Raw genomic sequence first — 26079 nt, forward strand, 5'->3', positions numbered from 1 at the left:
CCAGCTGTAAATAAAGGAGCTTTTTGCTGCAGATGTGAAAACACCACAGAATAATGGTTAAGAAGTCCATGTCACGTCTGTCACCCTTTTGTTAGGATGCACCTTACAGCTGAATTATCAAAGTCAAATATGTATTGTCCTATTTTATATTGATATAAGGCTTTAAGGTATAGATTATAGAGGTCATTGTAGACTTAATAAATGACTTTTCATACTGTATGTTCAGTGTCAACCTCTCAGGTATTTTGTCCACATGCAGGGACATGAAGATGATAGACTACTACATGTTTTCTTACTCAGTGATCATAGACAACCACAACATTCACAGGAATTTGTTCCTGGAGTGCAGTATTCCTTTAACTGTCTCTCTGCATGCCTTTTTAACCTGGAATTCACACTAGTGAATATCATCCAAAATATCACTGGATTCCAGGCTTGAGACTGTGTGTGTAGAGAACTGACAGGTTTTGTTCTTTATCAAGGAGGACCACATTAGAACATACGTATTTAAAACATTTTAAATAACTATATTTATTGTATCCTGTGTTGTCCTCTTCTTTTTTAACAGTACCATTTTCTTTACCCCAAAATAAATGAAATCATTCTGTCTCAACAGCGATTCCCCACAGAGGACCACCTGATGATTCACCGGCACAAGCATGAGATGACTCTGAAGTTTCCCTCCATAAAGATCGACAGCATGTTATCAGGTGACAAACGGCTTCAGACATCCCATGCTGTAACTTCACTCTCTAGGCTGCATCCCAACTGGCGCCCTATTCCCTATGTAGTGCACTACATTTGACCAGGGCCCATAATAGGATGCCATTCGGGACACAGCCTCTAGTCTAATAGTGTAACATGTACGCTGGGAGTCGGGAAGCAAATACAGGGAGCGAAAAGGTAATAATAAATAGAACACAGTACAAAACAAGAAACAGGAAAAGCATACAGACATGAAACAGAACCAGATTCACTAACGCCTGAGGAAGAACCAAGGGGAGTGATCGATATAGGGGAGGTCATCAGGAAGGTGATGGAGTCCAGGTGAGTCTCATGAGGCACAGGTGCGAGTAACGATGGTGGCAGGTGTGCGTAATGATGAGACAAGTGGCACGTGGAGCGCCGGAGAGGGGGAGCGGGAGTAAACTTAACAAATAGTCTGGTCCCATCGTGGTGTTCTGGAATAGATGAGTGTTGTATTTCTCCCTCAGGAAGTAGAAACTCTCCGCTCCAGGCATATAGTCAATCAGGCTAGAAACAAACAGTACTGTGTAGACTACATCAGGGTTGGGGTTGATTCAGTTTTTTGGATTCAGTCAATTCATTGAAATTCACTTAATGAATGACTGAATTGACAACTGAATTCAGGCCAACTGTGCTGTGCGTTGTGTTGGGGAGAGTTTGTGGTTCACTACTGTACTGTACCTCGACTCTGTTGTGACTCTCCTCATTTCCCTACGGTGAAAGCCTCGTTGTGTATTGAGTCTAATCTCTAACCCATACCTTGTGGTTCTGCAGTGCTCAGCAGGACAATGAGACACTGATGTATCGCCAGAGGAATTCATGTTTTTCCTTTTTCCAAGTTAAGATAAGTGTTTTGTCAAAGATGCCGCTGGTTATGCCGCTGGCTTCCTGTCATCATCACAGATGTCATTAGTCTTGCTGTGACAGTGGGGAGGGGATGGATGGGTGAGGGGTGGTGGAGGAGGGTTTCCCTGCCTCACCATACAGAGGGGAGGGGATGGATGGGTGAGGGGTGGTGGAGGAGGGGTTCCCTGCCCCACCATACAGAGGGGAGGAGATGGATGGGTGAGGGGTGGTGGAGGAGGGGTTCCCTGCCCCACCATACAGAGGGGAGGAGATGGATGGGTGAGGGGTGGTGGAGGAGGGGTTCCCTGCCCCACCATACAGAGGGGAGGGGATGGATGGGTGAGGGGTGGTGGAGGAGGGGTTCCCTGCCCCACCATACAGAGGGGAGGAGATGGATGGGTGAGGGGTGGTGGAGGAGGGGTTCCCTGCCCCACCATACAGAGGGGAGGAGATGGATGGGTGAGGGGTGGTGGAGGAGGGGTTCCCTGCCCCACCATACAGAGGGGAGGGGATGGATGGGTGAGGGGTGGTGGAGGAGGGGTTCCCTGCCCCACCATACAGAGGGGAGGGGATGGATGGGTGAGGGGTGGTGGAGGAGGGGTTCCCTGCCCCACCATACAGAGGGGAGGAGATGGATGGGTGAGGGGTGGTGGAGGAGGGGTTCCCTGCCCCACCATACAGAGGGGAGGAGATGGATGGGTGAGGGGTGGTGGAGGAGGGGTTCCCTGCCCCACCATACAGAGGGGAGGGGATGGATGGGTGAGGGGTGGTGGAGGAGGGGTTCCCTGCCCCACCATACAGAGGGGAGGAGATGGATGGGTGAGGGGTGGTGGAGGAGGGGTTCCCTGCCCCACCATACAGAGGGGAGGAGATGGATGGGTGAGGGGTGGTGGAGGAGGGGTTCCCTGCCCCACCATACAGAGGGGAGGGGATGGATGGGTGAGGGGTGGTGGAGGAGGGGTTCCCTGCCCCACCATACAGAGGGGAGGGGATGGATGGGTGAGGGGTGGTGGAGGAGGGGTTCCCTGCCCCACCATACAGAGGGGAGGGGATGGATGGGTGAGGGGTGGTGGAGGAGGGGTTCCCTGCCCCACCATACAGAGGGGAGGGGATGGATGGGTGAGGGGTGGTGGAGGAGGGGTTCCCTGCCCCACCATACAGAGGGGAGGAGATGGATGGGTGAGGGGTGGTGGAGGAGGGGTTCCCTGCCCCACCATACAGAGGGGAGGAGATGGATGGGTGAGGGGTGGTGGAGGAGGGGTTCCCTGCCCCACCATACAGAGGGGAGGAGATGGATGGGTGAGGGGTGGTGGAGGAGGGGTTCCCTGCCCCACCATACAGAGGGGAGGAGATGGATGGGTGAGGGGTGGTGGAGGAGGGGTTCCCTGCCCCACCATACAGAGGGGAGGAGATGGGGTGTGGTTGAGGGTGACATATTGATCCACAGTACAAAGGAATACCTGATTTATAGGTTGTGTACAGCACCTGCAAGTGTCACCCCCAGGCTAAGTCATACTTCCAGATCTTTAGTGCCTAGACAGAGCCCAGCTGAGGCAACAGAAGCCGTGTGTGTGTGTGTGTGTGTGTGTGTGTGTGTGTGTGTGTGTTTACAGCTGTGGGATCTAAATTTGATCAACCTTTTGCAGGAGACCTTTATAACTGGACATTTAGGACATTTAAAACTTGTAGTGTATTTGAGATTTTAAAAGTCTTCTGAAGTTTGTAATTTCCCTTAAGAAAAATGTATCAACCCCTACAAAAATGTCCATTAATTATAACTCACATAATATTTGTACTTTCCTGTTGCTGCAGGATTATTTTCCTGCTGTACACTCTTAGAAAAAATGGTTCCAAAAGGGTTAATCTGCTGTCTCCATAAGAGAACCCTTTTGGTTACAGGGAGAACCCTTTTGGGGGGCACGTAGAACCTTCTATGGAAAGGCGCCTACATGGAACCCAAAAGGGTTATACCTGGAACCAAAAGGGTTCTACTTGGAATCAAAAACAGTTACATTTACATTTATATTTACGTCATTTAGCAGACGCTCTTATCCAGAGCGACTTACAAATTGGTGCATTCAGTTCTTCAAAGAGTGTAGCAAATTGGCTCAAATTAGGATTTTACATGTGTGTATGAACAATGCCTTCAGAAAGTATACAGACCCCTTCACCTTTTACACATTTTGTTGTGCTACAGCCTGAATTCAAAATGTATTAATTTGAAATGTTTTCTCACCCATCTACACACAATACCCCATAATGACAAAGTGAAAACATGTTCTTAGACATTTTTGCAAATGTCTTGAAAATGAAATACAGGAATATCTCATTTACGAATGTATTCACAGCCCTGAGTCAATACGTTTGAATCACATTTGGCAGTGATTATAGCTGTGAGTCTTTCTCTAAGAGCTTTGCACACCTGGATTGTACAATATTTGCCCATTATTCTTTTCCAAAATTATTCAAGCTCTGTCAAATTGGTTGTTGATCATTGCTAGACAACCACTTTCAAGTCTTGCCAAGGATTTTCAAGCAGATTTAAGCCCAAACGGTAACTCGGCCACTCAGGAGCATTCACTGTCTTCTTGCTAAGCAACTCCAGTGTAGATGTGGCCTTGTGTTTTAGGTTATTGTCCTGCTGAATGGTAAATTAATCTCGCTGTGTCTGGTTGAAAGCAGACTGATCCAGGTTTTCCTCTTGGATTTTGCCTGTGCTTAGCTCCATTCCGTTTCTTTTTTATCCTGAAAAACTCCCCAGTCCTGATCGATTACAAGCATACCCATAACATGATGCAGCCACCACTTTGCTTCAAAATATTGTATTGGATTTGCCCCAAACATAACGCTTTGTATTCAGGACAAAAAGTTATTTGCTTTGCCACATTTTTTGCGGTATTACTTTAGTGCCTTGTTGCAAACAGGATGCATATTTTGGAATATTTTTATTCTGTACATGTTTCCTTCTTTTAACATTGTCAATTAAGTTAGTATTGTGGAATAACTACAATGTTGTTGATCCATCTTCAGTTTTCTCCTTATCACAGCCGTTAAACTCTGTAACTGTTTTAAAGTCACCATTGTCCTCATGGTGAAATATTTGTAGTTACTGGGTGTATGATACACAATTCCAAAGTGTAATTAATAACTTACATCATGCTGAAAGGGATATTCAATGTCTGATTTTTTTTTACCCATCTACTAATAGGTGCGTTATTTGAAAACCTCCCTGGTCTTTGTGGGTGAATCTGTGTTTGAAATGCACTGCTCAACTGAGGGACCTTACAGATAATTGTATGTGTGGGGTACAGAGATGAGGTAGTCATTCAAAATCATGTTAAAAATCATGTTAAACACTATGCACACACAGTGAGTCCATTTACTCCTGAACTTATTTCAGCTTGCCATAACAAAGGGGGTGAATACTTATTGACTCAAGACATTTCAGTTTTACATTTTTAATTCATTTGTAAACATTTTGAAAAACATGATTCCACTTTGTGTAGGTCAGAGACAAAAACATCAATTTTAATACATTTTAAATTCGGGCTGTAACACAATATAATGTGGAAAAAGTCAAGGGGTGAGAATACTTTCTGAAGGCAGTGTGTGTATGTGTGTGTGTGTGTGTGTGTGTGTGTGTGTGTGTGTGTGTGTGTGTGTGTGTGTGTGTGTGTGTGTGTGTGTGTGTGCACGTCTGTGCCACAGGAGGCTGGTGAGGGGAGGACGGCTCATAATAATGTCTGGAATGGAGTTGGTGGAATGGTATCAAACACATAGAAACCATGCGTTTGAGGTGCTCAATACCATTCAAATGAATTCCATTCCAGACATTACTAAGAGCCCGTCCTCCCCAATTAAGGTGCTACGGGCCGCCTGTGGTGTGTGTGTGTGTGTGTGTGTTAGGCTGATGCTGACTGAGATTGTCTTCTTTATTATTTACACTGAGCGACCAGGAGAGTCAGGTTTCTGACCCGGTCGAGTCAGTGTCCTTATTCCCCCCTCTCTCTCTTACTGCTCTGTCCATTTCTCTTCCTGAAACCGTGGAGCCCTCCAGCTGGGATGTGATAGGGTTGACGATCATGTCACCTGGCTGTCTGACTCTCCTGTTTAGGGTTAAAACAACTTCAACATGTCACCCAGAGAGATTTCAACTACCCCAGCCCCTTCCCCTTTTTGATATGTAACACCCAAGCTTACCTCATTTTACCAACGTTTTGTCTGTTCTCCTGTCACATCCTCATACTGCGCTCCACTTTCTAAACGTTTTAATTGAAGAGTTAAGCTCTCATCCTCCCTATGGGGAAACCAGACTGGTTTGGTCAAACTGTATTTTGGTCGTCAATCCCCAGTCTAGCCAGAATGGATAAACAGGCCGTGGTGGAGTCTGCTTTTAGCCTTTGAAAAGGACATGATCCTAAAATCACCTTGGACTGTCTGAAACATGATCCAGTCTCTCTGGTCTCTCTGCCCCCTGATGCTGAGCGGAGTAACACTGCCTGACTGAAGGGAACATATGAGCCCCCCTCTCTGTAGGTGAGGTCTGGACATTGTTAACTGAAATGTTGCTAGTGAGAGTAGTATCTCTGTCTAATGTAAAAGGAGAGTGGCTTTTCTAACCATTTGGAATGTCCATTAGCTTGGTGACTTGTATTCTCTGCCTCTGCCCACTTCGTATTCATCAGCTGTTCTTCTTTGTCAGCAAACTATCATAACTTAACAGTACAGGCAACAAACATACAGTGCAGATTTATCTACAAATGTACTGTTTTATACGATATATATATATTTTTTGATCTGTTTCTAGAATGATTGTTTTCCAGACCAAGTTGCTACCTGCTAGGATGCTAATATCCATTCTAGTGTGAGTTTTATATGTAATTCAATGGTGTCTCCTGTGTTCCAGACCAGACGCCGACCCCGACGCGCTTCCTGAAGAACTGTGAGGAGGTGGGTCTGTTCAGCGAGCTGGACTGTTCTATAGAACAGGAGTTCAGGAAGGCCCAGGAGGAAGAGGACAACAAACAGGTAGACAAGATGACAGTAAGACAGATAACCTGATTATCATGTAGACAAGATGACAGTAAGACAGATAACCTGATTATCATGTAGACAAGATGACAGTAAGACAGATAACCTGATTATCATGTAGACAAGATGACAGTAAGACAGATAACCTGATTATCATGTAGACAAGATGATAGTAAGACAGATAACCTGATTATCATGCAGAGAAGATGACAGTAAGACAGATAACCTGATTATCAGGTAGACAAGATGACAGTAAGACAACTAACCTGATTATCAGGTAGACAAGATGACAGTAAGACAACTAACCTGATTATCAGGTAGACAAGATGACAGTAAGACAACTAACCTGATTATCAGGTAGACAAGATGACAGTAAGACAGATAACCTGATTATCAGGTAGAGAAGATGACAGTAATACAACTAACCTGATTATCATGTAGACAAGATGACAGTAAGACAGATAACCTGATTATCATGTAGACAAGATGATAGTAAGACAGATAACCTGATTATCATGCAGAGAAGATGACAGTAAGACAGATAACCTGATTATCATGTAGACAAGATGACAGTAAGACAGATAACCTGATTATCAGGTAGACAAGATGACAGTAAGACAGATAACCTGATTATCAGGTAGAGAAGATGACAGTAAGACAACTAACCTGATTATCATGTAGACAAGATAACAGTAATACAACTAACCTGATTATCAGGTAGAGAAGATGACAGTAAGACAGATAACCTGATTATCAGGTAGAGAAGATGACAGTAAGACAGATAACCTGATTATCAGGTAGAGAAGATGACAGTAAGACAACTAACCTGATTATCATGTAGACAAGATAACAGTAATACAACTAACCTGATTATCAGGTAGAGAAGATGACAGTAAGACAACTAACCTGATTATCAGGTAGAGAAGATGACAGTTACACTATTCTGCACAATGACAATTATTTAAATGAAGGTTGGCCATTGTCTTTCCAAGTGCCAGGGTTTTCTCTTCAGGTAGAGAAGATGAGAGTAAGAAATACAAACCTGCTTGTCAAACGCCTCGTTGGTTCAGTTTGATACACTATTCTGCATAATTATTGAATCAAGGTCGGTTGTTGTTTTACGTTGTTATAAGTGTGAGGTGTTTGTATGTGTTTTGGATGCTCAGTTTTCCTGCTAGAACCATCAGCTGAATTAGACACACTGCTGTGCACAGGGCCTTCACCTGTGTTTATGTCTGGAGTACCGTAAGATAAGCCCAGGGGAACCCCGGGTCAACCCACAGCTGTAGGCAGACAGGTGTGTTATGGGTAGTCCCCCTTTATCTTGCAGGGTTATCATTCTTGTTTCCCCCAGCCACCAGACACACTCCATGCAGGTTTGGGCTCCCGTGTGGCACAGCGGTCTAAGGCACTGCATCTCAGTGCTAGAGGTGTCACTACAGACCCTGGTTCGATACCAGGCTGTATCACAACCGGCCGTGATTGGGAGTCCCATAGGGCGGTGCACAATTGGCCCAGCATCGTCCTTGTTAGGGGAGGGTTTGGCCGGGGTAGGCCGTCATTGTAAATAAGAATTTGCTCTTAACTGACTTGTCTAGTTAAATAAAGGTTCAGATGTAACTGTACACACAGTGTCATCATTCTTCATTCCCCCAGCCACCACACACACTCCAGGGAGGTAACTTCTTCCTTGTCCTGAAACACGCATAGTCACACAAGTCAACTCCTAACCAATTGTAACAAACTAGCTCACACACTCACAGCAGGTAGACTCTACCCTTCCCTATAATTCAATTCAAGGGGCTTTATTGGCATGGGAAACTTACCAAAGCAAGTGAAGTAGATAATATACAAAAGTGAAATAAACAATAAAAATGAACAGGTAACATTACACAGTTCCAAAAGAATAAAGACATTTCAAATGTCATATTATGTATATATTCAGTGTTGTAACGATGTGCAAATGGTTAAAGTACAAAAGGGAAATAAATAAACATAAATAAGGGTTGTATTTACAATGGTGTTTGTTCTTCACTGGTTGCCCTTTTCTTGTTGCAACAGGTCACAAATCTTGCTGCTGTGATGCCGCACTGTGGTATTTCACCTAGTAGATATGGGAGTTTATCAAAATCGGGTTTGTTTTCGAATTCTTTGTATCCCACTCACATGTCAGGATTCAACTGCTGTGTGACAGCAAGAGCCCCGACAGACAGACAGGCCAACGCAGACCACTGTGGCCCCTCATGATGAGTTCCTATGTTTTGTGGCCCCACTCTCATCAAAGTTGCCCATCCTGCTCTAAGAGACAGGCAGGCAGGCAGGCAGGCAGGCAGGCAGGCAGGCAGGCAGGCAGGCAGGCAGGCAGGCAGGCAGGCAGGCAGGCAGGCAGGTGAAGGGCTGTGACCTGACTGCTACAGGTGAGGTGAGGAGGCAGCAGGAGATCAGATTCCCTCAGGCAGCTGCTGTAGTTTAAACAGCTCACTTCATCTCTCAGAAACACAGATAGAGGGAGTCACGTTTCCTCCTGGTCCCGAGTCAAAGATTAACCGCAGACAGACAGACAGACAGACAGACAGACAGACAGACAGACAGACAGACAGACAGACAGACAGACAGACAGACAGACAGACAGACAGACAGACAGACAGCAGCTTGAGACAGCGAGACCAGACTGGACAGACAGACAGACAGCAGCTTAAGACAGCGAGACCAGGCTGGACAGACAGACAGACAGACAGACAGACAGACAGACAGACAGACAGACAGACAGCAGCTTAAGACAGCGAGACCAGGCTGGACAGACAGACAGACAGACAGACAGACAGACAGACAGACAGACAGACAGACAGACAGCAGCTTGAGACAGCGAGACCAGGCTGGACAGACAGACAGCCAGACCTGCACACTCGTCATGTGTCTGCGACACGTGTGGCTCACCAGCCGTCACCACTCACCACAGTCTCAGAACAGTGATGTCTGATTGGACTCCAAGGTAGTTGTTAATGCATTATGGGTCAATGTTAAGAACTCTTTACCTGTGAAATTATATCTATACTCTACTGGCCTCAACACAGCTAAACTGTATCTCTGTCTCTCAGACTGCTGATCCAGTGTCTGGTCTGGTCTGTAGACTGTATCTCTGTCTCTCAGACTGCTGATCCAGTGTCTGGTCTGGTCTGTATCTCTGTCTCTCAGACTGCTGATCCAGTGTCTGGTCTGGTCTGGTCTGTAGACTGTATCTCTGTCTCTCAGACTGCTGATCCAGTGTCTAGTCTGGTCTGTAGACTGTATCGCTGTCTCTAAGACTGCTGATCCAGTGTCTGGTCTGTAGACTGTATCTCTGTCTCTCAGACTGCTGATCCATTGTCTAGTCTGGTCTGTAGACTGTATCTTTGTCTCTCAGACTGCTGATCCAGTGTCTGGTCTGGTCTGTAGACTGTATCTCTGTCTCCCAGATTGCTCATCCAGTGTCTGGTCTGGTCTGTAGACTGTATCTCTGTCTCTCAGACTGCTGATCCAGTGTCTGGTCTGGTCTGTAGACTGTATCTCTGTCTCTCAGACTGCTGATCCAGTGACTAGTCTGGTCTGTAGACTGTATCGCTGTCTCTCAGACTGCTGATCCACTGTCTGGTCTGTAGACTGTATCTCTGTCTCTCAGACTGCTGATCCATTGTCTAGTCTGGTCTGTAGACTGTATCTCTGTCTCTCAGACTGCTGATCCAGTGTCTGGTCTGGTCTGTAGACTGTATCTCTGTCTCTCAGACTGCTGATCCAGTGTCTGGTCTGGTCTGTAGACTGTATCTCTGTCTCCCAGACTGCTGATCCAGTGTCTGGTCTGGTCTGTAGACTGTATCTCTGTCTCTCAGACTGCTGATCCAGTGTCTGGTCTGGTCTGTAGACTGTATCTCTGTCTCTCAGACTGCTGATCCAGTGTCTGGTCTGGTCTGTAGACTGTATCGCTGTCTCTCAGACTGCTGATCCAGTGTCTGGTCTGGTCTGTAGACTGTATCTCTGTCTCCCAGACTGCTGATTCAGTGTCTGGTCTGGTCTGTAGACTGTATCTTTGTCTCTCAGACTGCTGATTCAGTGTCTGGTCTGGTCTGTAGACTGTATCTCTGTCTCTCAGACTGCTGATCCAGTGTCTGGTCTGGTCTGTGGACTGTATCTCTGTCTCTCAGACTGCTGATCCAGTGTCTGGTCTGGTCTGTAGACTGCATCTCTGTCTCTCAGACTGCTGATCCAGTGTCTGGTCTGGTCTGTAGACTGTATCTCTGTCTCTCAGACTGCTGATCCAGTGTCTGGTCTGGTCTGTAGACTGTATCTCTGTCTCTCAGACTGCTGATCCAGTGTCTGGTCTGGTCTGTAGACTGTATCGCTGTCTCTCAGACTGCTGATCCAGTGTCTGGTCTGGTCTGTAGACTGTATCTCTGTCTCTCAGACTGCTGATCCAGTGTCTGGTCTGTAGACTGTATCTCTGCTGACGTCTAGGTCTGGGTTTGGCTGTGGAAGCTGTCTGTGTCAGTCGGGTCACCCTGGCCACATCTAGCCTCCTCAGTCCCCACAGTCTGGCGCTGTGGCGTTTATGGTTGAAGAGCTGTGCTCAGTCAGCACGAGTGGGAGGCGAGTCTCAGCAGGACTGTGGAGTACACAGCATGGCAGCATATCACAGGGGAGAGAGATAAGGAGAAAGGTTGGTTTAAGTTCAAGAGAGCATAGCTCACAACAGTATGCTCTTAGAAACAATGTGCTGTCTAGAACCAAAAAGGGTTCTTCAGCTGTCCACATAGGAGAACCCTTTGAAGAACCCCTTTTGGTTCCAAGTATAACCCTTTGGGTTCCAGGTAGAACCCTTTTGGTTTCCAGGTAGAACCCTTTCCACAGAGGGACAAAAGAGTTCTACCTGGAACCAAAAAGGGTTCTCCTAAGGGGATAGCCGCAGAACCCTTTCGGAACCCTTTTTTCTAAGAGTGTAGAAGTCTCTGGTAGGGAAGTCTGTTGTTGTTATTGGTCTGAAAACCAGACCTTCATAATCCCCCTCCCCCACACACACTCACATTCACACACTCACATTCACACACTCACATTCACACACACCTCCCAACAGTCATGAGTCCATAGTTTGCAACATGTAGTCCTTCAAATAAGGGGCGATCAGCAGTTGCTATATCAATTTTGGGACGTGTAAGTTAATGATATGTATCCATTGATTCTTGAAGAATATAACTTAGAAATGCCTCATGAGCTTAGTTCAACTGTCGTACCCCATCAGAACCAAAAATATAAGCTGGTTTTACTCCAATATTTGTAAACAAAGTAAATGTAAAAAAACACTATATAGCCTAAAAACATGGTTACAACTATAACGTTGATGTCATGGATGGTCGGTCCTTGCGTCTGTAGCTCTGTCTTTGAATTTGAGAGTGGTTACATTTCTTCAGTCCCATCCACCCTCTGCTTTTTACCAAAACAGTGATAGGGAGTAACTTTGCTATTGTTTCAACTGCTGATTGCTGCTTTAAATATTCCGGCTCTTGGTGAGGAAAGTGACTGAGCAGTACAGGGATTACAGTGAAGCTGTGGGACTTTAACATATAAACTAAATTAACTTAAAGACACATTATTGCAGTTGGCTGTTGACAATGTGTTCTGACTAGGTCCTCTCTCTCTCTCTCTTTCTCTCTCTCTCTCTCTCCTTCCTTCCCTCCTTTTCCTTCCTTCCTTCCTCCCTTCCTCTTTCTCCCTCTCTTACTCTGCCACTCTCCCTCACACTCACCATCACCCTCCCTTCCTCTTTCCATCAATCTCTCCCTCCCCCGCCCTCCCTCCCCCTCATCTCTCTCTCTCCCTCCCCCCCGCCATCCCTCCCCCACTCCCTCCCTCTCTCCCTCCTCTTCCTCCCTCCCTCTCTGCCTCTCCCTCCTCTCCCTCCCTCCCTCCCTCCCCTCCCCTCCTCTCTCTTGCTCCCTCCCTCCCCCTCATCTCTCTCTCTCTCTCTCCCTCCCCCCGCCTCCCCCCCTCCCTCCCTCCCTCCCTCCCTCCCGCCCTCCCCCTCCTCTCTCTTGCTCTCTCCCTCCCTCTCTCCCTCCCCTCCCCTCCCTCCCTCCCTCCCCCTCCTCTCTCTTGCTCTCTCCCTCCCACCCTCCCTCCCTCCCCCTCCTCTCTCTTGCTCTCTCCCTCCCACCCTCCCCCTCCTCTCTCTTGCTCCCTCCCTCCCTCCCCCTCCTCTCTCTTGCTCTGTCCCTCCCTCCCTCCCCCTCCTCTCTCTTGCTCCCTCCCTCCCCCCTCCTCTCTCTTGCTCTCTCCCCTCCCACCCTCCCTCCCTCTCTCCAGAATATATCTCTACATGGCCAGAACCTCCAGAACCAGCAGCATCATTCTCGGATGGGGAACCATGACAACAGCATAGTGATCCAGCAGGGCCTGCCCTCTCCCCAGTCCAGCTCTGTCATCACCCAGGCCCCCTCCACCAACAGACAGCTAGGGTGAGGCCTCCAGTCCACACCGCCTGGATTAACCAAAACATTAACTAACATTAGACCTGGGTCACATACAGCACATGTCAAATATGCTATTTTAGTATGCTTTAGTTTGAAATGCTTCCATCTCTATCCTCTGTGCTCAGTCTAGAGAACTACTCTGTCTTTGCTCTGTGTGATATTCACTACAGTGATATGAGGATGTCCTTCACAGCAGTGGCCCTGTGATTGGCATCCCTGTGTAGTCTCTGAGGTCACACCAGTGTTCTGTTACATCTGGATCTGTGTGTGTGTGTGTATGTGTGTGTGTGTGTGTGTGTGTGTGTGTGTGTGTGTGTGTGTGTGTGTGTGTGTGTGTTACTGACAAGGCGATTCATGTTTAGCTGTTGGCTGTGTATTGTCCCACAGCAGAGCATGTCAAGAGGGTCCCGCGGGGCAGGGATGAGGTCATCTCTGATGGCCCCGGCTGCTTTTACAGCCGTTTAGTATTTCACTCCAGAATAGTCCCTGTCTTTCTTTCACCGTCGGAAAGTCACACAGTAACTGCCTTTGGTTTCCATGGTTTCAACCTGGTTGCAACTGAAAGCCTTGTTAAAAACAGGGGTATGATTGAACTCAGCGTGAAAGGTGTGAATTTAAAGTCCTTATACAGGCTGATGAACAGGGTTCATAATGGTATAGGAGGGTCAGAGGACTGTTCAGTTATCCTTCAGTCAGCTTCTTACTGATTAAATGAACGTTCAAAAAGGTTTCCTGACGTTCAAAAACTCTTTTCCAAAAGGAGACCTACAGTGTGTGTCCAGTCGGGGAGTTTAACGTTAAGGCTTGTTGACGTTTGTTCATCTGTGAGCTGTTGAGTTCAGACCTCTGTGCTGTGCAACTAGTCAGGATGGGTGTTGGGTGTGCCCACCATGATGTCATAGACCCTCGTCCCGTACCCCTGGGGTGATATCAGCTTTTTGGGGGGAACGCCTTCATTGTGCAAGCGCTCCCCTTCACTGACCTGTGTCTTGAGTTGATGTTGTTTCCTCTCTCTTTCTTTCTCTCTCTCTTTCTTTCTTTCTTTCTCTCTCTCTTTCTTTCTCTCTCTCTTTCTTTCTCTCTCTCTCTTTCTTTCTCTCTCTCTTTCTTTCTTTCTCTCTTCCTTCCTTTCGTTGTATCAGAAAGATAATTGACACCTGAATCACACGTACATATGCAAGCAAGCAAGCACACACACACACACACACACACACACACACACACACACACACACACACACACACACACACACACACACACACACACACACACACACACACACACACACTAACACACAGGGGTGGATGTGGGTGTGCAGACCAACGTGCCACTGTGGCCCCTCATGATGAGCTCCTATGTTTTGTGGCCCCACCCTCATCAAAGTTGTCCATCCTGCTCTAAGAGGTCAGAAGTCAGAAACACCATGCAACTATTATAATGTTTTATTCACTGAATCACACTCCTATGACTAGAATCTGATTTAATTAGTCATAGACTATTGTCCATTCTCTCTCTCACTCTCCCTCTCCCTCTCCCTCTCTCTCTCTCTCCTTCTCTCTCTCCCTCTCCCTCTCCCTCTCTCTCTCTCTCTCTCCTTCCCTCTCTCTCTCTCCTTCCCTGTCTCTCTCTCTCTCTCTCTCTCTCCTTCCCTCTCTCTCTCTCTCTCTCTCTCCTTCCCTGTCTCTCTCTCTCTCTCTCTTGTTCTCTCCCTCTCACTCTGTGCGTGCTGTTATCTTTAAAACATGCAGTCTAGAAGTGGAAAACATGATGTCTTGGACTAGAAGTTAGGCCTATAGTCTGTCCTTTGTTGAGCTAGACCAATAGTATGTGAGCCAGACCTATAGTTAAGCCAGCTCTGTGTTAAGCCAGCATTGTGTTAAAGCAGCTCTGTGTTAAGTCTGCATTGTATTAAGGCAGCATTGTGTTAAGGCAGCTCTGTGTTGAACCAGCATTGTGTTAAGGCCAGCATTGTGTTAAGGCAGCTCTGTGTTAAGCCAGTACTGTGTTAAGCCATCATTTTGTTAAGGCAGCTCTGTGTTAAGGCAGCTCTATTAAAGCAGCTCTGTGTTAAGCCAGCATTGTGTTAAAATAGCTCTGTGTTAAGGCAGCTCTATTAAAACAGCTCTGTGTTAAGGCAGCTCTATTAAAGCAGCTCTGTGTTAAGTCAGCATTATGTTAAAACAGCTCTGTGTTAAGGCAGCTCTGTTAAAGCAGCTCTGTGTTAAGGCAGCTCTGTTAAAACAGCTCTGTGTTAAGGCAGCTCTATTAAAACAGCTCTGTGTTAAGTCAGCATTATGTTAAAACAGCTCTGTGTTAAGGCAGCTCTGTTAAAACAGCTCTGTGTTAAGTCAGCATTATGTTAAAACAGCTCTGTGTTAAGCCAGCATTATGTTAAAACAGCTCTGTGTTAAGGCAGCTCTATTAAAGCAGATCTGTGTTAAGCCAGCATTATGTTAAAACAGCTCTGTGTTAAGTCAGCATTATGTTAAAACAGCTCTGTGCTAAGGCAGCTCTATTAAAACAGCTCTGTGTTAAGTCAGCATTATGTTAAAACAGCTCTGTGTTAAGGCAGCTCTATTAAAGCAGCTCTGTGTTAAGCCAGCATTATGTTAAAACAGCTCTGTGTTAAGGCAGCTCTATTAAAGCAGCTCTGTGTTAAGCCAGCCTGTGTCCAGTCAGGCCTGTGTAGTTTTACAACTGGTTGGAAGATTACCTGGGTTGTGTCCCAAATGGCACCCTATTCCCACTGGGCTCTGGTCAGAAGTAGTGCACTATATAGAGAATAGGGCGCCATTCCGGACGCAGGCCTGGTGAATATTGGATGTGGAAGCCATCAGTAAGCCTGACTGACACCCCTATACAGACTCTTTGTACAGGAGAGGACAGGGCTGGAATTACATCCCCTTGTCTTGGAGGAGAAGAAATCACTGTCTGCCAGTAAAGACAGACATAAGGCTGTGCTGAGAGAGACAGGCCTGTTTTACCTGACTTAACCTGTCATCAGACTCCCCACCTCGCTGGAGAGGAGGAGCATGGGTAGGAAGACACCACTTCAGCATTTTCAGGGAATACAGTTGAACATCAGCCAGCTGGCTAAATATGACAGATTTACAGAAAGGTTCAGCAGCGTGTATTGTCTCTGTCGATAAGGTTAATAAACTAAAGTACCTTTTAGTTGGTCAACTTTATTCTATAGTACAGATTCATCCAGTTCAAAGTGTTTTGGTTGAGATCATCAGAAAATCATCTGTTTTGTGTCATGTGTTCACAGTTAAACCTCAGCTATGGCGTAAGCCTCTGCTAAATGTATCTTCTATATGCAGTCGCCTGATCAGGCTGTTTTTAGATGTGTCTGTTTTGGGATTGTTCTGAACGGGCCAGTGCATTGTGGTGTGGTGGTCATAGTCTGGGGAATCATTTGGTGTCTGTATGGTGGTCAGTACGGTCACTGAGATGCCAGATGGAGGAAGAATGCAGCTGTTTCAGGGATATTTACAGCAAATACCATCAGGAATACCCTAACATGGAAACAACGTCAGACACAGTAAGAAAAAAGAGTTTATGAATACACATCTACTGTAGCGGGAAAACCCAACGTATAGGAAACATGTAACTGAGAAACCTTTCAGTTTCAGAGGGTTATAGGAAACATGTAACTGAGAAACCCTTCAGTTTCAGAGGGTTATAGGAAACATGTAACTGAGAAACCCTTCAGTTTCAGAGGGTTAAAGGAAACATGTAACTGAGAAACCCTTCAGTTTCAGAGGGTTATAGGAAACATGTAACTGAGAAACCCTTCAGTTTCAGAGGGTTATAGGAAACATGTAACTGATAAACCTTTCAGTTTCAGAGGGTTATAGGAAACATGTAACTGAGAAACCCTTCAGTTTCAGAGGGTTATAGGAAACATGTAACTGAGAAACCTTTCAGTTTCAGAGGGTTATAGGAAACATGTAACTGAGAAACCCTTCAGTTTCAGAGGGTTATAGGAAACATGTAACTGAGAAACCCTTCAGTTTCAGAGGGTTATAGGAAACATGTAACTGAGAAACCCTTCAGTTTCAGAGGGTTAAAGGAAACATGTAACTGAGAAACCTTTCAGTTTCAGAGGGTTATTGGAAACATGTAACTGAGAAACCCTTCAGTTTCAGAGGGTTATAGGAAACATGTAACTGAGAAACCCTTCAGTTTCAGAGGGTTATAGGAAACATGTAACTGAGAAACCCTTCAGTTTCAGAGGGTTATAGGAAACATGTAACTGAGAAACCCTTCAGTTTCAGAGGGTTATAGGAAACATGTAACTGAGAAACCCTTCAGTTTCAGAGGGTTATAGGAAACATGTAACTGCTTTCAGTTTCAGAGGGTTATAGGAAACATGTAACTGAGAAACCCTTCAGTTTCAGAGGGTTATAGGAAACATGTAACTGAGAAACCCTTCAGTTTCAGAGGGTTATAGGAAACATGTAACTGCTTTCAGTTTCAGAGGGTTATAGGAAACATGTAACTGAGAAACCCTTCAGTTTCAGAGGGTTATAGGAAACATGTAACTGAGAAACCTTTCAGTTTCAGAGGGTTATAGGAAACATGTAACTGAGAAACCCTTCAGTTTCAGAGGGTTATAGGAAACATGTAACTGAGAAACCCTTCAGTTTCAGAGGGTTATAGGAAACATGTAACTGAGAAACCCTTCAGTTTCAGAGGGTTATAGGAAACATGTAACTGAGAAACCCTTCAGTTTCAGAGGGTTATAGGAAACATGTAACTGAGAAACCCTTCAGTTTCAGAGGGTTATAGGAAACATGTAACTGAGAAACCCTTCAGTTTCAGAGGGTTATAGGAAACATGTAACTGCTTTCAGTTTCAGAGGGTTATAGGAAACATGTAACTGAGAAACCCTTCAGTTTCAGAGGGTTATTGGAAACATGTAACTGAGAAACCCTTCAGTTTCAGAGGGTTATAGGAAACATGTAACTGAGAAACCCTTCAGTTTCAGAGGGTTATTGGAAACATGTAACTGAGAAACCCTTCAGTTTCAGAGGGTTATAGGAAACATGTAACTGAGAAACCCTTCAGTTTCAGAGGGTTATAGGAAACATGTAACTGATAAACCCTTCAGTTTCAGAGGGTTATAGGAAACATGTAACTGAGAAACCCTTCAGTTTCAGAGGGTTATAAGAAACATGTAACTGAGAAACGGCAGGTAGCCTAGAGGTTAAAAGCGTTGGGCCAGTAACCGAAAGGCCGTTGGTTTGAATCCCCGAGCCGACTAGGTGAAAAATCTGTCAATGTGCCCTTGAGCAAGGCTCTTAACCCTGATTTCTCCTGTAAGTCACTCTGGATAAGAGCGTCCACTAAAATGTAACTGAGGGGAGAAACCCTTCAGTTTCAGAAGGTTATAAACCTGTAACTGAGAAACCTTTCTGTTTCAGAGCGAGGTAACGGAGAAACCTTTCTGTTTCAGATGGAGGTAACTGAGAAACCTTTCAGTTTCAGAGGGCGGTAACTGAGAAACCTTTCAGTTTCAGAGGGCGGTAACTGAGAAACCTTTCAGTTTCAGAGGGCGGTAACTGAGAAACCTTTCAGTTTCGGAGGGAGGAAACTGAGAAACCTTTCAGTTTCAGAGGGCGGTAACTGAGAAACCTTTCAGTTTCAGAGGGCGGTAACTGAGAAACCTTTCAGTTTCAGAGGGCGGTAACTGAGAAACCTTTCAGTTTCAGAGGGCGGTAACTGAGAAACCTTTCAGTTTCAGAGGGCGGTAACTGAGAAACCTTTCAGTTTCAGAGGGCGGTAACTGAGAAACCTTTCAGTTTCAGATGGAGGTAACTGAGAAACCTTTCAGTTTCAGATGGAGGTAACTGAGAAACCTTTCAGTTTCAGATGGAGGTAACTGAGAAACCTTTCAGTTTCAGAGGGCGGTAACTGAGAAACCTTTCAGTTTCAGAGGGCAGTAACTGAGAAACCTTTCAGTTTCAGAGGGCGGTAACTGAGAAACCTTTCAGTTTCAGAGGGTTATAAGAAACCTGGGACATTTAGTAAGGGACTTGATCCATTATTTCTGAAGTATTGAATGATGTTAGATGTTAATATTGGATTTTGTCCTGCAAAAGGGAATGAATGAGGCCAAGCTATAAGAGAGAAGCATGGAAGCCCCTACCACTCTGACTCATACACTGACAGCATGGGACAGAAAGAGACAGAGAGGGGTTACCCTGACCCTGGTGCAGGACAGGAGCCCGTTGTTTACAACAAGTACCATGGACCCACATCACATGACTAGGAAACACTCGTTTCTAGATGAGCTGATTCACCCAGAGAGAGAGCGGAAGAGAGCGCTGGAAATGTTAACATCAGCAGGAAAAAGGGGGTTGAGGAAACCCCTCTGCAGAGGAACATAGTGGAACACCGGAAACCGTTAGGGCCAACTAGCGCTTCCATCCTTCTGTCCGTCCGTCCCTCCATGCATGAGGTCTCTCAACAGGAACTTCCTGTCCCCACAGCGGCTGCTCTGCTAGCTAGGCTAAACCACACACATGCTGGTGTGGTTACACACAGACCCAGTGTTCATCACAACAGAACAAAGTACTGGAGGTCAATGGGGTTCCACTCTGGTAAAGCACACTGAAAACCCCCAGTTGTCCCGTGTGCGGTATCTGTCAGCTTGTATGTGCCACTAAATTTGGTTGGAAATATAACAAGTTAGTTATTTATCTGTATTTTTCATTGTAGGATTGTGAAACCACATTCTGGTTCAGATATAACCTGAACCTAAACAGGTCCTTGTCCTATGTTGTTGTTGGTGTTGTTGTTGTGTTGTTGTTGTTGCTGAGCCCTACAAAGCTTTAATCCCGAAATGATCTTCTCACCGCGCTCCTTTAGAGAGCAGAGATTTGACTAGAGGAAGAGAGATCACCAGCCAGTACAGAATGAGTCTAATCCCAGCTGGGCTGGCCCACATCTGGGCCCTGGGCTCTGCCGAGCGCGAGGCGTAGAGCGTCCAATGAATTAGGATAACAAGTCATTTTCATTGCTCCACAATGTTTACTAAAGAGCTTTGAGGCTTGGAATCAATTAAGATTGGCTTTCCTCAAGTCAATTTACTTTAGGTTTGAGCTGGGCCTGCAGCTATGAAACCTGAGGAGGACAACGTCCCCTCCCCCCTGCTCCCTCCCTCCCTCCCCATCTCTATCCCCCCTGCTCCCTCCCTCCCTCCCCATCTCTATCCCCCCTGCTCTCTCCCTCTCTCTCGGTCTGTCTGTCTGTCTGTCTGTCTGTCTGTCTGTCTGTCTGTCTGTCTGTCTGTCTGTCTGTCTCTCTCTCTCTCTGACAGGAGAGTCCTTGAACACAAACCTTAGAGAACACCACTGACAGAAACCAGTGTTAAAACCAGGCCTTCAGAAAAAAGATCTTAATGTCATGGCTATCATTATCATACAAAGGCAAAGGGGTGTCCGACGGATTTCTGAATGTTCTCTGCCTTTTGTCAGGGCTAAATGTGTTAGACATAGCTGGTCAACCAAGATAGATACAGCATTGTAATGGGACCAGAACCTTTTGACTCACAGAAAAGGGAGGTGTGTGTGGGGACGGGGATGGGCGGGACACAACAGCACTGGCAACAATATCCAAACGTCTGGATGAGTAGGTTACCTCATGATTGAAACCTAATGAACTTCACCAGGCATGCAGCTCAGTGAACCTGACAACAACTGGCTTCTCAATCAGCTCTGATTTCAGATGTGGTATTAGGTTCAGTCATCAATTAACCTCCTATTTATAATACATAGGAATCTTTCCAGTGGTATTGTTCCGTATCCAGGAATCCAAGCTGGTACAGACAAGTGCTTATTGTTTAAGGTTGTATTTGACTGTAATCATTGCTAGTCGGATATATTATCCCTGTATGTTTTTTTGCTTTCCTTAATGATTTTCACGGTCAAATTGTCTTTTGTCTATTTTAAACTGATTAATTCAGAGCAAAAACTATTCTTTAACCAATAAGCTGACTGACTGTTATTGTTTTGGAATGAAAACTAATTGTGAAACACTTCCCAGAAGTTGTGAGAAGTTATTGCAGCACACTGGCATAAAACGAATCTTCACCTGGGGTCATTTTGTTATCAAAGTAATCTGTTATTATTAACGCACACACACACACACACACACGCACACACACACACACACACACACACACACACACACACACACACACACACACACACACACACACACACACACACACACACACACACACGCGCGCGCGCACACACACGTGCACACACGCACACACACACACACACACGCGCACACACACGTGCACACACACGCACACACGCGCACACACGCGCACACACGCGCACACACGTGCACACACACACGCACACACACACGCGCACACACGCGCACACATGCACACACACACACAGACACACACGCACACACACACGCGCACACACGCGCACACATGCACACACGCACACGCACACACACACAGACACACACGCACACGCACACAGACACACACGCACGTGCACACACGCACACACACACATGCGCACACACGCACACACGCACATACTCATACACGCACACACACTCACACACGCGCACACACTCACACACGCACACACACGCACACATGCGTACACAGACACACACACGCAAGCACACACACGCACACATATGCACACAAACACATGCGCACACACGCGCACACACACACACGCAACACACACGCACACACACACAGACACACACGCACGCACACACACGCACACACACACACACGCGCACAGACACACACGCACACATGCGCACACACACGCACACACACACGCGCACACACTCAAGCACACACACGCACACACACACACACACACACACACACACACACACACACACACACACACACACACACACACACACACACACACACAGAGACACACACACACACACACACACGCAGAGAGACACACACGCAGACAGACACACACGCAGAGAGACACACACGCACACACACACGCGCACACACTCAAGCACACACACGCGCACGCACACACACACACACACACACACACACACACACACACACAGACAGAGACACACACACACACACGCAGAGAGACACACACGCAGACAGACACACACGCAGAGAGACACACACGCACACACACACGCACACACACGCACACACGCACACACGCGCACACACGCACACACGCACACAGACACGCACGCACACAGACACGTACACACGCGCGCACACGTGTGCGCACACACGCGCACACACACACACACACGCACACATGCGCACACACGCACACACACACACACACGCAAGCACACACACACACACGCAAGCACACACACACACACGCAAGCACACACACACACAGAGACACACACACAGAGACACACTAGACTCATTCATACAGAGAAGTAGTGTGTGAGATATCCCCTTGACCTCCAGTCATGAAACGTAAAGGATGACTGTTTCTCTTGTTTGACGTTTGGAACTTGCCATTCTATATTTATAGCAGAATATCAGAGGTGACATTTCTCCTTTTTATTTCTCTAAATGCAGAGTTGGTCTGTTGAGGTCAAATGTGGATACTAAGTGCATGGTGAGATGAGTAGCACATCAGAAGAAAGGTCTGGGTGTTTCCCTCATAGAAGATGGAACTGGTTTATCAGCAGGTATGCAGCTCAGCTCAGTGAAACCTGGAGCAACACGAACGGAAGAGCAGTGAAGAAAATGACTCGGAGCTTTTTTTTCACATGTAGTTTCAGATACATGTTTATGTTCACACTTTATGTTCACACTTTATGTTCACACCAGGCTGCACAATCTTGTGGTCAGCCTATTTCTAGAAGGGAAGTTCACCACTGAAATAGCCCCAAGCGTTTTCATCAGTCTCATGCTCGGCTGTAGGGTACACTATGAGAATATATCAGGCTTTGACTTGCTTTGTTTTTTCATGGAATATGATCTTATGTGTATTGCAAAATATATAGAAACACTGAAGTAGGTGTTTCTATTTATCCATACAAGACCAGCTGGATAAAGTAACATTTGGTATTTGTTTTAGTCATCCCATATGACCCCTGACCTTTAGCTGAATGGAGAACCATGTTATACAGTCTGTATCACACCACTGCCTGTGATAAGCTACATTTTCACTGTGGACTATTAAGTACTTGAAGAGTGATTCACGATGACTCCATCATGTGTGAACTGAAATCCTCTTCCTTCCTGCTACAACTTCAGTTGTGCCAAAAAGCTGGAAGATGTGGAATATTTCTCCATTGTTTACATTTTTATTGATGGCCCGGGCCAACGCTTTAATAATAAACACATCTTACAGAGTGGGCGTGGCTTTAAGTACATAGAATTCACCAGAATTACATATATACCTCATCCTAATAAAGTAGGATTTCTAGGGTCTTTGTGTGGTCAGCACTCCTACTGTACACTGTTTTCCATCTATCTGTAGATAAGACAACGCTAGACACTGTTATCCTGCTGCCCGTTGTGTGTTGGTGTCGGAGGGGGGAAGTGGAGGTCCCGGTCACAATAACTAACGACCAGGGGTTCTTCTCATGTTTTCATTGGCCAGGATCTGACCTTGTGACCCCTGGCTGCTTCAGCCACACTTCCTGTATTATAGTTGATAATTAGATTGCATTTACACAATCAGGGAGATAAGTAGGATGGACGTCCACCTTGAGACCAGACCAGGGGAGGGACGTCCACCTTGAGACCAGACAGGGGAGGGAGGTCCACCTTGAGACCAGACAGGAAGGGGGGTCCACCTTGAAACCAGACAGGGGAGGGAGGTCCACCTTGAGACCAGACCAGGGAAGGGAGGTCCACCTTGAGACCAGACAGGGGAGGGAGGTCCACCTTGAGACCAGACAGGGGAGGGAGGTCCACCTTGAGACCAGACAGGGGAGGTCCACCTTGAGACCAGACAGGGGAGGGAGGTCCACCTTGAGACCAGACAGGGGAGGGACGTCCACCTTGAGACCAGACAGGGGAGGGAGGTCCACCTTGAGACCAGACCAGGGGAGGGACGTCCACCTTGAGACCAGACAGGGGAGGGAGGTCCACCTTGAGACCAGACAGGGGAGGAAGGTCCACCTTGAGACCAGACAGGGGAGGGAGGTCCACCTTGAGACCAGACAGGGGAGGGAGGTCCACCTTGAGACCAGACAGGGGAGGGACGTCCACCTTGAGACCAGACAGGGGAGGGAGGTCCACCTTGAAACCAGACAGGGGAGGGAGGTCCACCTTGAGACCAGACAGGGGAGGGAGGTCCACCTTGAGACCAGACAGGGGAGGGACGTCCACCTTGAGACCAGACAGGGGAGGGAGGTCCACCTTGAGACCAGACCAGGGGAGGGACGTCCACCTTGAGACCAGACAGGGGAGGGAGGTCCACCTTGAGACCAGACAGGGGAGGGAGGTCCACCTTGAGACCAGACAGGGGAGGGAGGTCCACCTTGGGACCAGACCAGGGGAGGGAGGTCCACCTTGAGACCAGACAGGGGAGGGAGGTCCACCTTGAGACCAGACAGGGGAGGGAGGTCCACCTTGAGACCAGACAGGGGAGGGAGCCCCACCTTGAGACCAGACAGGGGAGGGACGTCCACCTTGAGACCAGACAGGGGAGGGAGGTCCACCTTGAGACCAGACCAGGGGAGGGACGTCCACCTTGAGACCAGACAGGGGAGGGAGGTCCACCTTGAGACCAGACAGGGGAGGAAGGTCCACCTTGAGACCAGACAGGGGAGGGAGGTCCACCTTGAGACCAGACAGGGGAGGGAGGTCCACCTTGAGACCAGACAGGGGAGGGACGTCCACCTTGAGACCAGACAGGGGAGGGAGGTCCACCTTGAAACCAGACAGGGGAGGGAGGTCCACCTTGAGACCAGACAGGGGAGGGAGGTCCACCTTGATACCAGACAGGGGAGGGACATCCACCTTGAGACCAGACAGGGGAGGGAGGTCCACCTTGAGACCAGACCAGGGGAGGGAGGTCCACCTTGAGACCAGACAGGGGAGGGAGGTCCACCTTGAGACCAGACAGGGGAGGCAGGTCCACCTTGAGACCAGACAGGGGAGGGAGGTCCACCTTGGGACCAGACCAGGGGAGGGAGGTCCACCTTGGGACCAGACCAGGGGAGGGAGGTCCACTTTGAGACCAGACCAGGGGAGGGACGTCCACCTTGAGACCAGACAGGGGAGGGAGGTCCACCTTGAGACCAGACGGGGGGGAGGTCCACCTTGAGACCAGACCAGGGGAGGGAGGTCCACCTTGAGACCAGACCAGGGGAACTGAACTGCCACAGAATGGCTGTGTCCCAAATGGCACCCTATTCCCTATATAGTGCACTACTTTTGAGCAGAGCCTTAAATTAGTAAACTATATAGGGTGCCATTTGGGATGTAGACAATGCATGGGCTGATTTGACCTCCTGACCCTGCCTTCACATGCCATGCCCTTACCATCTGCTTGGCAGCAGGACATGGATGGATGAACCACTGTGTTGTGGTGACCTGACCTTAGAATGTACAGTAGAGAGAGAGAGAGAGATCAAATGTGTGGAGAGAGAGCGAGAGAGAGAGACAGAGAGAGATAGAGGTACAGTAGAGCAACAGGCAGGGAGAGGGAAGAGAGAGAGTGGGGTATGACAGAAAGAGAGGGGGAGGGAGTGTTAGAAACAAGGTAAATGAGAGAGAGAGAGAGAGAGAGAGCGGTAGAGAGGGAGAGGTAGAGAGAGGTAGAGAGAGACAGAGAGAGATGGGGTAGGGAGAGAGAGAGAGGGGTAGAGAGGGAGAGGTAGAGAGAGGTAGAGAGAGAGGGAGAGAGAGGGGTAGAGTGGGAGAGGTAGCGAGAGCTAGAGAGCGAGAGAAAGAGGGGTAGAGAGGGAGGGAGAGGGAGGGAGGGAGGGAGAGAGA

At 47.3% G+C, this 26079-nt stretch overlaps 1 protein-coding gene across 1 annotated transcript in view; it reads left to right on the forward strand.

Moving 5' to 3' along the window:
- creb5b (cAMP responsive element binding protein 5b) overlaps positions 1–26079 on the forward strand; it is a gene marked incomplete in the record, with an annotated part of 77807 nt that overhangs the window by 9863 nt on the left and 41865 nt on the right. The window contains 3 exon segments of the mRNA XM_029746735.1: positions 617–710; positions 6500–6621; positions 12955–13106. Of these exon segments, the coding sequence (XP_029602595.1) occupies positions 617–710; positions 6500–6621; positions 12955–13106 (368 nt within the window).

The sequence above is a fragment of the Salmo trutta genome, unplaced genomic scaffold (genome assembly GCF_901001165.1).
Source record: "Salmo trutta unplaced genomic scaffold, fSalTru1.1, whole genome shotgun sequence".
Classification (NCBI taxonomy): domain Eukaryota; kingdom Metazoa; phylum Chordata; class Actinopteri; order Salmoniformes; family Salmonidae; genus Salmo; species Salmo trutta.